At 38.5% G+C, this 16462-nt stretch overlaps 1 protein-coding gene across 1 annotated transcript; it reads right to left on the reverse strand.

The window, feature by feature from the left end:
• Positions 1-1070: 1070 nt before the first annotated feature.
• LOC122662173 (aspartic proteinase 36-like) lies at positions 1071-15584 on the reverse strand. The gene is made up of 12 exons (XM_043857741.1): positions 15070-15584; positions 14822-14942; positions 13167-13594; positions 12904-13060; positions 10616-10698; positions 10263-10359; positions 10021-10093; positions 9644-9850; positions 4724-4848; positions 4457-4558; positions 4262-4359; positions 1071-1561 (listed from the first exon to the last, which is right to left on the reverse strand). Exons 1-12 carry the CDS (start codon positions 15366-15368, stop codon positions 1375-1377), a joined length of 1977 nt encoding a protein of 658 aa, XP_043713676.1. The 5' UTR covers positions 15369-15584; the 3' UTR covers positions 1071-1374.
• Between the last annotated feature and the right edge of the window lie 878 nt (positions 15585-16462).

Here is a 16462-nt window from a genome sequence, read left to right on the forward strand (position 1 = left end):
AGCAAGAAACGTTGAGTAGTTTACTCACCTTCATATATATATATATATAACATCTACCTAATTTAATTCAAGGTTTTTTTTTTTTATATTGCCTTAATTAATGGGAGAATCTTGGCGTAATTAATTCAATTTTTTATGGTAAACCTCAAGTATATTAACCGCTTACCTGTAAACGTAGTATTAATAAACAAATGGAATAATTATTGAATTCAATTGGTTTTTTTTTATTGCCTTAATTATATCAAGGTTCTTAAATGGATAATACTAATCCGACGGTAAGAAGATTGCCTACATAGAAAATGCACCACCTACGCAACCAAGTAGAGTTCTTTGACTTCTTTCTTCTTTATAATATTATGCAGAACTTATAAATATGGGATTGGATCAACAAGTAATCAATTTTTTCCCCTACTATAAGAAGAATTTGTAAATTCGGGGCGCTCAATTCTCTTCATCATAAGATTCAATGAAATTTATAAGGAACTTCTATCAATTATAAAGATTCATCACTTCAGAGAAAAAGAAAATTTTTGTCTGTCTAAAAAAAAAAAAGCTATAAATCACATGGTGGAGAATACTTGACGACTGGTCAAACTTATCCATGAAAGCTTAGGGTGGAACGGATTCAATGTTGTGTGTTCTGAATGAAATATACTGCAATTCATTTGTTCTCCAAAACAATTCAAGCTGCAGCTCTTAGTTTCTGATAGTTAAGCTCCAATTAGAGGCAGGGGAAGGGGGGGGGGGGGGTTGATGTCATCTGCTGCTGCATAGGTTAATGGTTGTGGAAACTGGAAAGTCTTGTTGATGTTACCAGCACAGAAACACATCTTAGGGACAGAACATAATCATCTATAGCTCTCTATTAAATTCAATTTCTATTTAAAATTTTAATCACTTAGGCCCTGCTTTGTTACATGAATTAATCTAAAATTTTCGTTGGTAAAGTGAAGTGAATGAATATATCATTTTATTTTGCTTTACTGATGAAAATTTTGTTTTACTTCATATCTAACCTAATAACAACATAAAAGTTCAGTTGAGCCAAAGAAAAGCGGCAAAAAGAAAAGAAAAGAAAATGCAAGAGTTTGTTGCCTGAATCTGCCTCATTGGGCAGGCTTTGTTGCAATGAATCTACAATACTTCATACAAGACAAGATATGCTGCATCGAAATGTGGTACTTCATGTATTTATATCCCACATGTTCACAAAATTTTTCAAGGGTCAACTTCATGTGACTACCCTCAGCAGTTGGGCTTACATACTGATCAGTTTAAGAGCTTACTGTGCAGGACTCGCCCTCCAAGTGTTACTGAGCCAAAAGAATGTTGGACATTTTTTGGGTATAAATCAAGCAGCAGGAGATGCTTTCATCAGTTTGCATTTGACAGCGGCTGGAGTTCTTGCTCAGGAACAACGGCACCCACAGGCTTGTACACACCGAGTGCTTGCTGTCTGTGCCTCCAAATGAACCATCCACCAAAAGTTGATAAACCAATAACAACCAACATAACAATAACTCCTGCAACAACTGCCAAGATGTGTTGCTGCCACCATGTCCTGCAGCAGTGCAGAGGGCCAGACAAATATGAGGAAAAAAGAGGATTCATAAAGAATCCTGAGAAAACAATTTCCAGACTAAGAAGAAGGATAATCAGTAGATAGCTATCAAGAAGCCTGAAGTGAATGTACCGGCTGACGGCCAAAGTGCGTGTACGTGTGCGTGTGAGTGTGTGTGTGGGGTCTGACTGTGATAGGCTGACTGCCGATGTCCAAACTCTAATGACAGGGAAGATGTTTTGACCAGATACATTGGTTTAATCTTCTAATACAAGCCCCAAACCGTATTAGATATGGGAACTAACTTTTCCAATCACTTGTCTGAGATCATGAGTTTTAACACAGTTTGGCACAATCCCCAGGTGAACCATGAAATCACAAATAATACATGATAAATGGCAATGCCAAAGCAGACAAAAAGTAAAATAACCAGAAGGCCACATTTAACCCAAAATGGATATTTCATTTATGAAGAATTCCATGTATATGTAGGTCAAAAGCATCACAACCAACTGCATTTTGAAATGGCAATAAACCAAATTTTCCTGCACAGATTTCCCACATCAACAGTGCCAGAACCATTCCAGCACCAATGCTATTGTCTGCCATGTAGTTGAGTTTTGTTGGGCCATATTTGGCCCCCTCATAGCTCTTAACATGCCTCGTTGGGTGTTCCACCCTGTTTTTGACTTTCTGTTTTATGAATTTCTTTGTATAAAAGTTAATATTTTAAATATGTTATCAATAAAAAGTATTTCTCAAAGTCCAGAGCTATTTACAATTTTATATTCCATCTGAATCATATCTAAAAGTGTCTTCAAATTTCCAATAGTACTTGGGTGAAGTGCCTTTGTGTTCCCCTCCTTTTGTTACTGGATAAAATAAAACTTGTAAATATACTCATACCCTCAGATTTATAGTTCCCTACCCTCCAAATCTTGTGTCATAGTCCCCTTTTTTGTAAAAAAAGCACTAACAAGGACCAAGCTGCAGCAAAAGCATGGAATAACTGAGAGAGAGCATGCCAGTAGATAGATTTTGAGTTGCAGACATATTAGGCTATGATTTTAGGGAAATTGCAACAAGGGTTTAGTTTAAGTACTCAAGGAAACATTACAGGTTAAATTTTAAGAATTATTTAGCTTGAAGTAATAAAAAAGGAGCAGAAACTCGTCAAACAAAAGGGGAGGCAGAAACTATGAATTTTGTAACAGTTCTTGAAGGCTGAGAATGTAATCAGGATATATAACTGGGAAGACTAGCATATGATGTTTGAACAAACCAAAACAGCTCAAAAGGATGGTAAAGTTCAAAAGAAATCACTTCAAGGGTTAGTGGAAGGAGATTTAAATGCAGGGATCCAAAAATGAAGGACATGACAAAATTTAAGGAATGTGGGAAATAACAGTAGAATCACAGATCCTCTTACTAGACATTCTAGATCTCCTTGAAGAAACTCAAGGCTTTTGACCAAGTGGACCCAAGGAGGATTGACTCAGAACTAAAAGAACAACCTGAAATGAATCTTGAACACAACAAGAACTGCCAACATACCCCTAAGGGTTAAATTACAAAGTACTATTTTAAAACCAAAATCTAATTAAAGCAATGAACTAGATCATAGATTGATCCAAATTCCGACCAAAAGACATTCAGCCCTTGTTGATTATGTCCCCTGCATCAACCAAGTATCAGTCACTTGATCAGGCTTTAAGCTCGCAGAGCTTTCAACCATCACATTTAGTGTCCTCAGAGTTGACTCATCTACGTGACCTTTGTTTTCTACATTAATTGATCAAATTGTGTCAAGTAATTCATGTTTTGTTGGAACATATATACAAGTGCTATCTGGAACAATTAAGCATGCTTTTTTTTGTGATACGCTAAATTTTACATGTAGATGTACATCATATTCATTAACTTTTTTCTTTTTGGGGGATATATAATGCTATCATCAACTTTGATGCCACTCAATGGGATGGTGAAGCAGCAGTTGGATGAGTTTAATACTCCAGCAGCAAACCTCTAAAGGCAAAGACTGAGTGGCAGGGTAGATGCTTGGTGACAGTGGGAAAATGTATTTTTTCCAGAGAGGGAACCATTTTGTCCAAGGAACTGGATCCCATCATATTTGGCTTAAAGGCAACTCTAGACAGCTATTGGAAGTGTCAAGGAGATCTCAAAGCTCCCATGTAGGTCCTATGATGGACAATCACCATGTTCCTGCTTTCCACAATCTACATTTGCTGCTCTTTGTTCTGTTTTCAGGCCTTGGCCCTCTCTGCAGTCTCCTCATTTATAGCTTTTAATAAAATCTGTTTCTAACTTGAGGAATAGTAAATTGTCAAGTATGAGAAACTTTTGGGGGGGGGGGGGGGGAAGGGAAAGGGAGAGAGATATAGAAGTATGAATGCCAATGAAGTAAATTTAATAACCTTCCCAGTTAATATCTGCCAATTTAAACTAATGTAACTGCACAATCTGGCTCGAAGGCTATCAATGTTTAGACTTTCAATTGTAGTCTATTCTTCTAAGACATCAATGACCATATGCTTGAGAAAGTTTTGATTCAAAAATGAGTTCCAAAGTGCATGGTCTTGGGTAACACACCAGACTCCAATGGTATAAGAGTGCCAATTAATGAGAAATAATGTAAACAGAAGTAAACCATTTGAGACGATGAAGTAAAAGGAGTAACACCTTGTCCTTGGTGGCTCAAATTTCCACTGAACTAGCTTATAATTTCCAAAAGTATCAGGAAGATGTAGACGGTGTTCAGTTAACCGGGAAATGATGCTCTGCACATATACGGAATCATTAGGTGGAAATACCAAATAACTAATGATCAACTACATTATTCTATGCAGTTGCTTTTCATGCCAGAAAAAATATTACCATTGCTGTTGAATTAGAAATGTAATTCGCCGATCCTGCCGGAAATATGGCCCATCTTATTAGGGAATCATTTCCTTTGCTAGTAAAATTCAATAAATGGACCTGAAAGCATTGATCCAGAGTTATTATGTCAAGATGAAGTTTGATACCCAAGAAAGAAAAAAATACACATACATCAAGCTGCCACAATAGTGCCACTTCAGCCAGTGAACATCCATGACAATCAGAAACAGGTCATCACAAAGAATAAAACATGATCTACTCTACCTGTGAATTATTAACTTTTAACTCCTTGGCAATGAAGCCTCCAAGTTCTGTGAGGTGCGGAACCAGATCTGAGTTGTTGACACTGAAGGTCATATCGAACATTATAAGCCCAACTTGGAATTTGTCTGAGCATCAAAATATAGTGAGGAAATGTCGTCAGGAAGCTATTCAAACTGATCAATATAAGGATATAATTGGGAATCCAAAGTAGTGTTATGATTATGTCCTAACTAACAAGAATCAAATGGCTAGATCTGCTGCTAAAATTATATCAGATAAGGAACCGTTCCAAATTGTTGGAAGGTCAGAAAAATAATTATGGACCAAGAGCATATTATATTATATGCTCTTCGACTGATTAGAAGATTGTTTCAAAAATCAGTTTGGATCAGTGGAATTGGCCAATTCCGAGTAATGCTGATTCCAGCAAGCTATTTTGTAATTGACCATTTCCCCTTCTTTTAATTAGTAAAATAGCAGATAAGCAATGAAACTAATCTATTGTAGAATTATCTACAAGTATTTTGTCAAAAACTCCAAAAAATCACAGATTGGTGGAAATCTGGCTTCTTCCTCCCGTTTCCAATTTCTAAAGTTCTGGCCGATTCCTGAGGATTCTGGGCCAATTCCAATTCAATTCCAATCAAAATCGATGGAGAGCGATCCCGTGTCCAATTACGGGTTTTTACACCTTGGATTAGACCACCTTATCTTACTGGTAACATCACTAGTATGCTTACCAAAGAAAGGGAAAAAATATGGAAGTAATAAAGAGATTTCCTTTCACCACAATGCCCTTCAAGTTTTAGGATTTTATGCAAAGGAGATAGCTCTCAACGGTGCACCATTCTTTTGTTAAGTTAATCAACATACAAGTTTTTAACTATAGGATACCTTATTGTATCTGGCAAAGTTTGGAAGGATAAGCCATAGAAAATAAATACAAAAAGATAAGAAACAAAAAGTTCATCTTTATCGTTATCAAGAAGAAATCTCACACGGATCATGGTCTAGAAATTCAACTTGTTTGACACCAATTCAGGATACAAGACATGGACATACACATTTAACAAATTAATACTCTCTCATTCTACTTTGATTAACAATATTTCTTTCCAAATAATATTAATCAGGTGCTACAGACTAGGAGACAAAGTTGCAGATGGGTGCATAATAAAAATTAGTGTCACCATGCCAATCATCTTACTCAATTGCTATTTGCAAAAGTAGTGACAAAAGGTGACAAGAAATCAACTTGCCTCAAGTATTAAAAGGACTTGTTGTAACCCCTTAGAATTTTAGCTGTTAAATAGGATATTGCCATCCATTTTCTCCATCAGAGCTCCTAAGCCCCAGCAACAAGCATATGATAAAGAAATTTACCAGTACACATGATGGTGGGATTTCTCTATGATGCAGGTTCATCATAGAAATTGGCTTATTTCTTTAGAAATAGGCCTAGGGTTGGGTTATGTACATATTGGGCCTTTGTTCCCAAGGATTTTCTATGTATTAGACCACTTAAATGAGCCTAAACTAGGGGTATATAGGTTACATACGGAATTAGCCCAATACTTAGTTTATTTTTATGTTTTTTAATTGAACCGGTTCAAATTGATTGCATCTAATTGGTTCAATTTAAATAATCATGTGACTTGGTTAAGTGGTCATGTGACAACTTAAGTGGTCATGTGATGTAAGTTGGGCTAGATTAGGACTCTATAAGTCCAGCCATGTTTTGAATCTATTTCCTTTAGTATTCTAGTTTCCTAGTCAGTTTAAGTTACCTAATAGGTTAGGGATAGGGTTAGGCCTTTCCTTTTTAGTGTCTAAGTCTATTTTTGAGTCTTCTATATAAGTTTGTAAGGGAGGCCAGCATTGAATACGAATTTTGATTAATAAAAACTCAGCTTTATGCTTGCTGCCTTTGTTGCTGCTATTGCTCCCTTTTGTGAGTGTTGCCTTGTGGATCTCAAGGTGCTAGGGTGAGTGGACTCTCACGACTCCTTGCGTCTGTCCAGTACCGGGAGGTTCTTCTTCTTCAATCGAGCTTCTTCAAGCTGCTGCTGCTGCCGCTGCCTTCGAAGGAGATCAAACCAGTAAGTAATTTTAGTTTCTTGCATATATCCTTCCCCTCTTCATCCTCTAACCTAATCCATCCTTTCCCATCGACCCAATCAGATTACTACAGCCAGCCTTCCATCCCCTCCATTAAACCTGCAACTATTCCTTCGAATTTTAGCTTGAGCATTCACCTTCCAACCATCAGATCTGTGCCAAACTTCCAGTAAACATCCCTCCCTCTCCCTCCTACACTCGATCCCAATTTGAGTCCCATCTGACCATCTAAACCCTAGTTTTCCGCCTAGATCCTTAAACCTAAAACCCGAAACCCTAACCCTAATTCTGCAAATTTTCAAACTTAACCAAATCCAATTATTTTTATCCCATAATAACCCCCTAGACCTGCATATTAAACCTATATAAGACCCATTCCCAAATTCCCATCCTAAACCCTATAATTAACCTAAAACCTAGTGCTGTCCATTCGAACCAGCAACCCCTTTTGCTAGTGATCCTGTTATCTGGCTCCTAGTAGGTCTCCTACCTATCTAAGACTACATTACTCCATATATACTTCAGATACTAAACCTGGAATACCACTTTTGAGCCTTGTATTGATGTACTTTTTAGCAACAAGAACCCTGTCTAGAATCTATTCATAGGAGCTTAAAGGATCTTGATTTGACAGATGCAGCGCTGGGGGCTAGTGGGGCTCCTATTAAAGTTTCATAAGCCCTTCACAGGCAAAAAATAAAGGGCCGTACCCAGTGCACAAGGCTCCTGCGTTTCGCAGGGTCTGGGAGAGTTAGATGGTAGGCAACCTTACCCCCTTCACGGAGAGGCTGATTCCCAAGACTCGAACCTGCACACCACCACTGCACTGGTGGTAACAAGACGTTGCCATCGCACCAAGTGACGACCGTCTTCACAGGCAAAAAATAATGATAAAAAATAAAAACAATGAACTAATGAATTTGTTCTTTTGTTTTACTTCTTATCTATACATTTGTTACATATTGTGGACATATAATATAATAAATAAAATTTTAGTGCATGAAGCCATGAAATACTTCAGGTAAATGTTTTCCTGGACACGATGTCCAGTATGCAATCTATAGGTGGTCTACCTAGCCGTCCCATGTGAACAAGATGATGTGGTAATTCTACCATTAGATGTCTAGGAATGATCTAGATCTGACACGTCAAATTTCGGAGCCAAATTCAATCATATAAACTTCCATGTATTGGCATTTTCCCCTTGTATCTTTCCAATAAGTTGCAATTTCCCACTGGATTTTCACAGCTTCATTTCTGCCACTTGGCAAACTCTGTTTTGGCCAGAACCTGAAATGTGAGAAGGGACCTCGGGGGCATATCTCTCCACAGAATTTCAGTCCCATGAAAAATATTTTTGTCATCCATAGATCCCATAGTGGACGTACTGTCCAGGAAAACCACTCCCAATAGTGGGTGCCCGGTCAAGGAAACCAAGCAGTCACTGAATACTGGAATTTGGAACAGTTTGAGTGGCTATAAATTACCAAAATCCCGAAAGCTAGTAAGTAACTATCTATGGCATCAGTGGCACATTCATAGCTGTCATGGCGTTAAAGCGACCTAAGGTGTTGGAGGGGGCCTGGACACGAGGCGACCAAGACGCCTGGACGTCTAGGCGCCGCCTTGACAACTATGGAACAAATATATGCCCCAATCCCATTAACAAGGTCTGTGTTCCCTCAGATGTCAGAACTAAAAAATTCATGCTCAGAAAAGTGAGTGGCTGCAAGTTGAGGTTTGGCCTGGTCACGGTGTTACACCAAACGAAGTACATGGGATATTTGAGATCAACAGAAAAAGAATTAAGAAATACAGCCCAAGCTTTACTTATTTTCTGTGTGCATTGCAGCTGTGTTGGTGGCTCGGACTCAATTCTATGGATATCGTTTATGGCAACTAGGCAATGCCCAGGTCACAGAATCTGCTTCAGGATGGCAGAACAGGATTTGTAATTTTGTATAGCTGACCTGAAGAAGTTGGTTAAAGCTTTGCATAAAGAACCTAAGAAAATCCAACCATGAGAACCATCAAGATTTCCATATACGAAGGAACTCAGAAAAACATAAACTTATAATTACTTCAGAAAGGGGGGGGGGGGGGGGGAGAGCTAAATCCAAAAAACACCATCATACCAAAGGACCCCAAACAATCATACTCAACCAGATTGAGCAGCAGCTAAGGCAAAAGGAAAATGATCTTACAGGCTTCAATGTGTAAGGAATTTATGAATGGGACCATCTAAATGACCCCTCTATAGGTGTAGTTAGAATTTGACACCTTTTAATTGCCCCTGGTCTTATTCCCAAAAGTTAAATAAGTTAGGGGTATAAAAGAGTTTTCAAAAATACTTTGAAAGTGAGACATATCATTATGTCATTATCAAAAGCTATCATTGTCACGTACATTTTTCAAGTACATAAAAAAAAATGTGTTATATTAAAAGAGCAAAAAAATAAGGTTACAAATTATTTGACACCTTAAGGAGTGTCAATAAGAAAATCCCTCGATAGCAAACATTAGATGTGATTGGAGGCTGTTTCTTATGCAGTAATCCAGTCTTTTTGTTTAGCCTCCAACTTGGAGGACGTGTATATTTTGTGGGGTCTCTTAGTAAAATCTCACTTTGACTTAACAAAAAAGCAACAAAATAAATAAATGAGGATTAGTAGTACGTTGAATAAGCAATAACAAATTAACAAGAATAGAATTACATAACATATAATAGTTTGAGAACAAAGCACATTATTAATCTTGAAGAGAGCAGCTAAAGGCCCCTTCCAGGCTTGCAGCTTAACGTACCTGGAATGATAGGGTCCAATGATCCACTTGGGGCAATGGCAGGTGGCATTCCTAGAGCTGAGTTCCCACTATCGGAAGCTGAAGGTGCTGCTGAAGATGCGTCAGGTATATGAAGCCTGCCCCACAATTCTGAACAATTAGTTTTCCAGAAACCAATCTTTTGATGCTCACGATCATAAGTTACAAGAGTATTGCGGACAATGATTCCTGTTAGAGAAGATACATCTTCAGAGAAACTAAAGAAAATATTCAAAATCAGACAAAATTTCACATAACCATGGTTCCATCATAGATTACAAGAACTAAGAAGCACATTATTCAGTGCACATACAAAGAAGCTTCAACTTACTATATTGCTCTGGGACTCATGAACATACCTCCCAAAAGAGTTGTTGGATCCTTTCCATTTTGAAAAATTCCCAGGCAATATGCACCACGAACCTTTGAATGCTTTATAATAAGATGGGAAAGAAAACACAGAGAAAACATCAGAAAAGACATATCAAGTCAGCCATAGCACAGACAACATGTAGGTCCAACGCATAAAATAAATTTCACAACAATCAGAGGCTTAACGTTGTCTTCAATAAATGCATAAAAAGCTGTGTAGTCATGTTACCCGGAACAAGTAGTTTTCTGGAGCCAGGGACAACTTTTGTCCTTTGTCAAAGACCATGTCAACTTCTGGAAAGGTCTTTGAGAGTTCGGAGACGTCCCTGTGGCAAAAGTGAAATAGGACTATTACTCGTAGTGCAGAGACCGATTCCATGCATGATATATTCTTGGTGCAATGGTAAGGTTGCTCCATTGTGACCAAGTGGTCATAGGTTCGAGTCTGGAAACAGCTTCTCTGCGAAAGCAGGGGTAAGGCTGCATGCATTATGACCCTTCCCAGACCCCCACAGTGACGGGAGCCTCGTGCACTGGGTACGCCCTTTTTATCAAAGGTATATGTTACAATAGAGGAAATACCTTCCAGCACCAGAAAAGCAAATATCATTATAAGTTGGGTCAGGTCCACGGATTTGTTTGAGGTTGTGAAGTTTCTTCATAATCTGCAAATATGCACAAGATTACCATAAAAATGATCATTTAGTACAACATACAGTATAGAGAACTAAGTTAATTGAATATGTCCTTAAAAAAAGGAGCAAAGCAAAAAGGGGGAAAAAAGAGAGATTAAAGTAAAACAAAAGAAAATTTTCAAATCAAGATGCAACTAAGAAACCAATATTGGTTCTCTTCTTGTCTCTAGTAAAACTTGGTACACTGCACAACCATAAATGTGGGAAAGGTCCCTCCTTTTAAAAACATTGGCAATTAAGTAATAAGCAAGTTATTTACCAACAAAGAAACTCAGCTTGATTTAGTCTCATCCCAATCATTAGCCATTTGGAGTCAATTTATCAGAAGAGGGAACCAGAGGGGGGGAGAACATAGCGTGAGAGCAAACAATTTATTTGTATCATTATTTTTTATGTACAATCATGTGAATATGTTCCCACTGTTGTTTGAGGAAAAGAGAATCTGAATTTGGGCTGACGGTGCTTTGAAATTACAAACATAATGAGTGAATATAGTCAACTCAGAATTCTTGCTTAAGATGTTTCCACCATGGAAATGCATCAGCAAGAAATTCTAGCAAGTTAACCAACAAGAAGAAGAATTGACAAGTACACTTTTTAAAAGGAAAAAAGACAAGTTACGTCACAAGCATTACATCGATGCTAAAGAGACAGTAACGAGAAGATATCACGGGTTCAAACTCCTTCAAAGTGAAAAGAACACAAGCAAAATGGAAACTCCTTAAAATTCAAGAGCAAAACAGATCATGTGCATTTGTTTCATATTAACTGTACCTCTTGTCTGAAAAATAAAGACTCCGTATGAGGACATGTTCTCTAGTAGATGGAAAAACACATAAACACCAAAACAAGATATCCAAGAAATAGAAATGCGCTGATTTGATCCAACATAGGCCATCCTTTTGAGAGAGGATTGATACCCTAGTTGGGAACCACAAAAGAAGAATAATATGAAAGATTCCACTAAGCCTAACATTTATGGAAGCTTATTCAATTAGTTATCAATTATCAGGAATCCAAATATTGCATGGAAATGATTTGACTTTTGAGCAAGTTACAATCGAGCCTAGAAACAGCCTCTTTGGTGCAACGGTAAGGTTGCTCCATTGTGACCAAGTGGTCAAGGGTTCGAGTCTTGAAAAGGCCTCTCTATGAAAGCAGGGGCTACGTACATTATGACCCTCCCCAGACCCCGCAATAGCGAGAGCCTCGGGCACTGGGTACGCCTTTTTACAATCGAGCCTAGAAAGGCTACTTGTCCATGATGGGATTAAATGAAAGGCTGCAATAGGAAGTGATTGTGATTTCATGCTTGGGTTATGCAAATTCCATCCTACACAAGCCGTAAGATGTTTGTTAACTCCAACCATGTAAACTGAACTCACCTAAAGTGAACTCAACTAAGCCACCTAAGTAAATGGGGTCAGCTCCACAAATCCTATTTTACAACACAACTTTATTAAATGCATATTCATTGTTAATCAAGAACCATGTAAGCTTAACCAAATCACAAAATAGCCCCCCACACCAACCTTTTCTTAACCACTAAACCTTCATACTTGCAGCCCTAAATTCTAGTCCTTTAGCCTGACCAATGCGTTAACTTAGACAGGCCATTAGTTCAGAAGAGAAAATTGTGAAACTGAAAATTGCATTGTATTGAAACACAGGGTTTAGTTAGAAATAACTGGAGAGAATATAAAGAAATCATCCATTCATTCTTCAAATCTGTCATTGTCCATAAATTTGTATCCATGCTATGTCTCATGCAAATAGCACGCACATTACATTCAGGTTAAGTGTATGACCACCTCTTTTTTCAATCTCGTGTGCATTAGTCGTACTAAGGTTATAACATATGGCATTCATATATTATATGTCATGAATGATACCAGCCAGGTTCCACCCATTGGCATGCATCCCCAGAGAGAGAGAGAGAGAGAGGTTCCCCCCATTAGTGTCATTAAACTAAAGTTCTGCACTATTTGCTCATATTTTGAGCTCTTTCTTTAAATTTTTATTTGAGGCAGGTAAGATATTGGGTAACAACGTGACAAACATATAACAGGTGTATCAAGCTTCATTCAATAACAAAGCATATCCATTTATTTATTTTTTCATGGAGAACAAGAACTAGCAAATAGTAAGGAGAGAAAATCCAAGAAAGAATCTTACAGCATCCTTGAATGCTACAAATGCTGCTTCTGGTAAGTAAGCATATGTAGTACCACTATCGAGCACAGTTCCGTGCTTTCTATCAAAGACATTTGGGTTTAATTGCAATGACTCTCCCGCCACATGTATTTCCTTCAGCTGAATATTGTAATATGGACTGTTTCCATCCCGAGACTAGAGTAAATGTGTGAGATGTAACAAATGTATTTGTTAGGGAATCAACAATTATATCTTTCCTAAGATAAAGTATAATCAATTTATACCTGCGGACAGGGTCTGAAGATGAAAAGACCATGTCGGGCGGAGGAGTAATTCCCCCAAGAACCATAGCACCACCACCAACATCCATTCCACCATAACATAGTGAAAATGAATCACTAATTACACCCTTATCAACAAGTTGATCCACAATACTAAGCTCTCCACGGCCCAATCCCATGATGCCATCAGCATGTTGACTGTAAAGATCGCCAGTTTCCATATTTTCACAACCAAAAACAGCACGTTGGGGCACAAGTTTACTTTCGTTGCCAAAGGATATAACATCGTCACCAAGAACGCCACTGCTAGAGCTCATCTCAGCATACTGCCTCTCATAAATGCATTGGCTCCTCTCCATGTCACAATTACAACCCACATTGCACTTTAAAGGTTGGTAAGTGCTAGACAAATCTGGTTGGAATCTTGGGTCCTAGATGACAACAAAAAATTAGTATTTCAAAAGGAGAGGAAATAAGCAAATCTTCATAAAAGCAACAATTGTGAAATATGCTATCTTCATAAGTATCAATTTTCAACTCAGCAATTGTGAGTTTGGATATGTGTACTTAAAAAGAAAAGAAAAGGAAGAATTTAGTTATATATCAAACAAAACGGAAAATACACTATATCGCCTGGCTAAGTCAGTCTGATTCACCGAGTCTTATGCCCAACCCAATTCTGACCAGCATCCACTAATCTTCTTCAAAGTTTCTAATTAAAACCTTCAAATTTCTTTAGTTGCACATCCATATTTCTCCTAGATTTACATAGCTGACGAATTCATTTAAAAGGGGGGGGGGGGGGGGTGGGGGGGTAGACACAAAAGGCAAGTTTTTCTATCAGTTCCACTTAATAAATATGTTTGGATTGATCCTGTGAAAGTTTTCCATTCCTCTGATTATGCCACATCCCTTAAATAGCGGATGACGGAAATAAACAGGTCCAAATATAATCTGTATACTGGATTTGTTTGATTTCTAGAAAACATAGTATTTGTCTTATCAACGAGGCAAGAAAAATAGAGGCTTGGGATTTCAAATGTATTAAAATAAGCTGGTCGAAAAATACATATAAAGTGCCAATTTAGAAAGGATGCGACTAAGAGATTCCTCAACTAAGGGATTTTTTTTTTCAGTTACCGTGGTTGAACCTACCATCCATGGGGAGCAGATTGAAGATGTGAAATATATAAATAAAAATAAAAATAAAAAATAAAAAAATTGTATGGACAAAGTGGAGAGACAGTATGTAATGACATACCTATCAAACTAGAGGGGGGAAATTTTGTAAGACTGCTACAAGACCAGCCATGATCAGAAACAGGCCTCGAAAATGAGTGCAGCTGACACGAGGCTGTTGAGTTATGAATAAGAAGGGGAGGAAGGATGGAATTGTGAATGGATGTAATGACAGGGCAAAGGGATAACATCAATAGCTTTGTAAGGAAGAAGGATCGAGTCGACTGACAGGATAAGAGAGCATGAACTAGATAAAATCAAATTTTGGAACGATATCCATGTAGTTGACCAAAGCGGTAGAATAAATCTCAATCAACAAGGACGATGATAATGATCATACATTACAATGTCGAAATATCGAAAATTCAAGCTTGGATGTCACTCATAGGGATAAATATGACTCTCTAAATCAAAGTTACCTGATGTTTGCCACACTGTTCGCAAGTAGAGCACGGAACATATGTAACAGTACTCCCTGAATCAACAATAAGAGCAAACTCCTGAGGAGGTGTTCCGATCCAAAGGCGGGTGGTATAGTAGCTGCTCAGGTAAAGACCAACCAAACAGTCTTAATTCAATATAGACGTAAAAATCAAAACTTAAGCTCAAAAATAAGAGAAAGATGAGAAACGGAGGTACGAAATAGAAGGAAGGAGTGAAAGTCAACCCATTCATGAGGAGATCGTCATAAAGCCGCATGTGGGCATTAGGGTTCTGATGCTCAGCTTTCTGCAGCTGTCGACGGAAATTTCCTTCGAAAGACTGCCGAGACGAATTGGGGGAGGAAAGGAAGAGCGGCAAAATCATTGGCTGACTACCGCGGCGGTTGATTTTGCCCGGTGACCGGAGAACACTATTGAGATCTGCAGAAACCTCCAGCGAAGATGCAAAGACGATGAAGGGATCTATTCCAATAGACGCCATGATGACGAAGGCAGAGAGGACCCAAAACCATGCCGTTGTCATGGCCGTTGGCTCGGGTACCCCCTTGAGAACAAAGCCGAAACTGCAGTTGGACAAGATCAACTGATAATTATAGTCTCTGAAGTCAGAACCCGAAGACGATGAGTGGCAATGACGTAAAGCGAAGCTCTCGCCTTGATGCAGAGGGAAAGGGAGAAAGAACCGCAACTTCGGAAGTCGCTGCTTTCAAATGATTCAACTTTTCTACCTTCCGTCGCCAAATAAGCACTTGCAATTGCTTCAGATCCACTTAAGGGTGTTGTCAATTCTGAATTGGAAGTCTGGGGCCGATAAAACCAAATTGAATCGAACTGAACCGAACCGAACCGAACCGAACCGAAATATTATGACCATCTCCTACCGGCCATGGCAGAGCCGTCCAGGCCCCAAGGCCAGTTGTGGGACCCACAGGAAGAGTGGATTCCATGTGAGTGGCCTTGGAGGGCCTTGGATTGTACTTGTACAAGTAGCGGATGAAAACATATAACATCCATCATGAAAAGTAGGGAACGAAAACAATGCTAGGAGCGATGGTTTAACCATTTTAGCCCCAATATCAAGTTTGTCCCCATTTCCTAGTGAATGCATGTTCTTCTATTTGGTTGTACACATTGGAAAAAGATCCTGTGCAGCCGTGGCAGGAGCTGTACAGGTGCAACACCGCTAAACAACAGTAAAAACAGGGGTAAGCTAGGTAGTCATTTCGTAGGTGGGTCCTACCTAGGCCCCACATGTGAAATGACCACCTCCCCCTGTATTTGGGGTGGTTTTGGTGCTGCACCTGTGCAACTCCCGTCATGGTTGCACCGGAGCCAAGTCCGTACACACTCTGGAAATCAGTAATGTCCTCTTTTACCAAAAAAGAAAAAAATGTTGACTTATAATTAATCGAGTCTTCTAATCTTTATGTGAATCAAATATTTTCTTTTTTTGTTTCTTAGAAAGAATCGTAGACTAAATAGGAGGAGATGGCCTTGGTCAAGGCACATATAGAAATGGGAACACAAGTGGGTTGACATCGCAAAGAGGATTCCAAGAAGAACTGTGAAGTCAATCAAGAACCATTGGAATTTGAACAAACGTAGGTAGCAATCAAG

Source organism: Telopea speciosissima, chromosome 5 (genome assembly GCF_018873765.1).
Source record: "Telopea speciosissima isolate NSW1024214 ecotype Mountain lineage chromosome 5, Tspe_v1, whole genome shotgun sequence".
Taxonomy (NCBI): Eukaryota; Viridiplantae; Streptophyta; class Magnoliopsida; order Proteales; family Proteaceae; genus Telopea; species Telopea speciosissima.

Bases quoted from the DNA above. Each gene is read 5' to 3' on its own strand.
- LOC122662173 (XM_043857741.1), bottom strand. From the start codon at position 15,368: ATGACAACGGCATGGTTTTGGGTCCTCTCTGCCTTCGTCATCATGGCG. The intron at 10,360-10,615 runs GTATTTCCTCTA...CTTTTGCCACAG, and splicing joins TGCTTTTCTGGTGCTGGAAG to GGACGTCTCCGAACTCTCAA. The intron at 4,360-4,456 runs GTAATATTTTTT...GTATATGTGCAG, and splicing joins TTTCTAATTCAACAGCAATG to AGCATCATTTCCCGGTTAAC.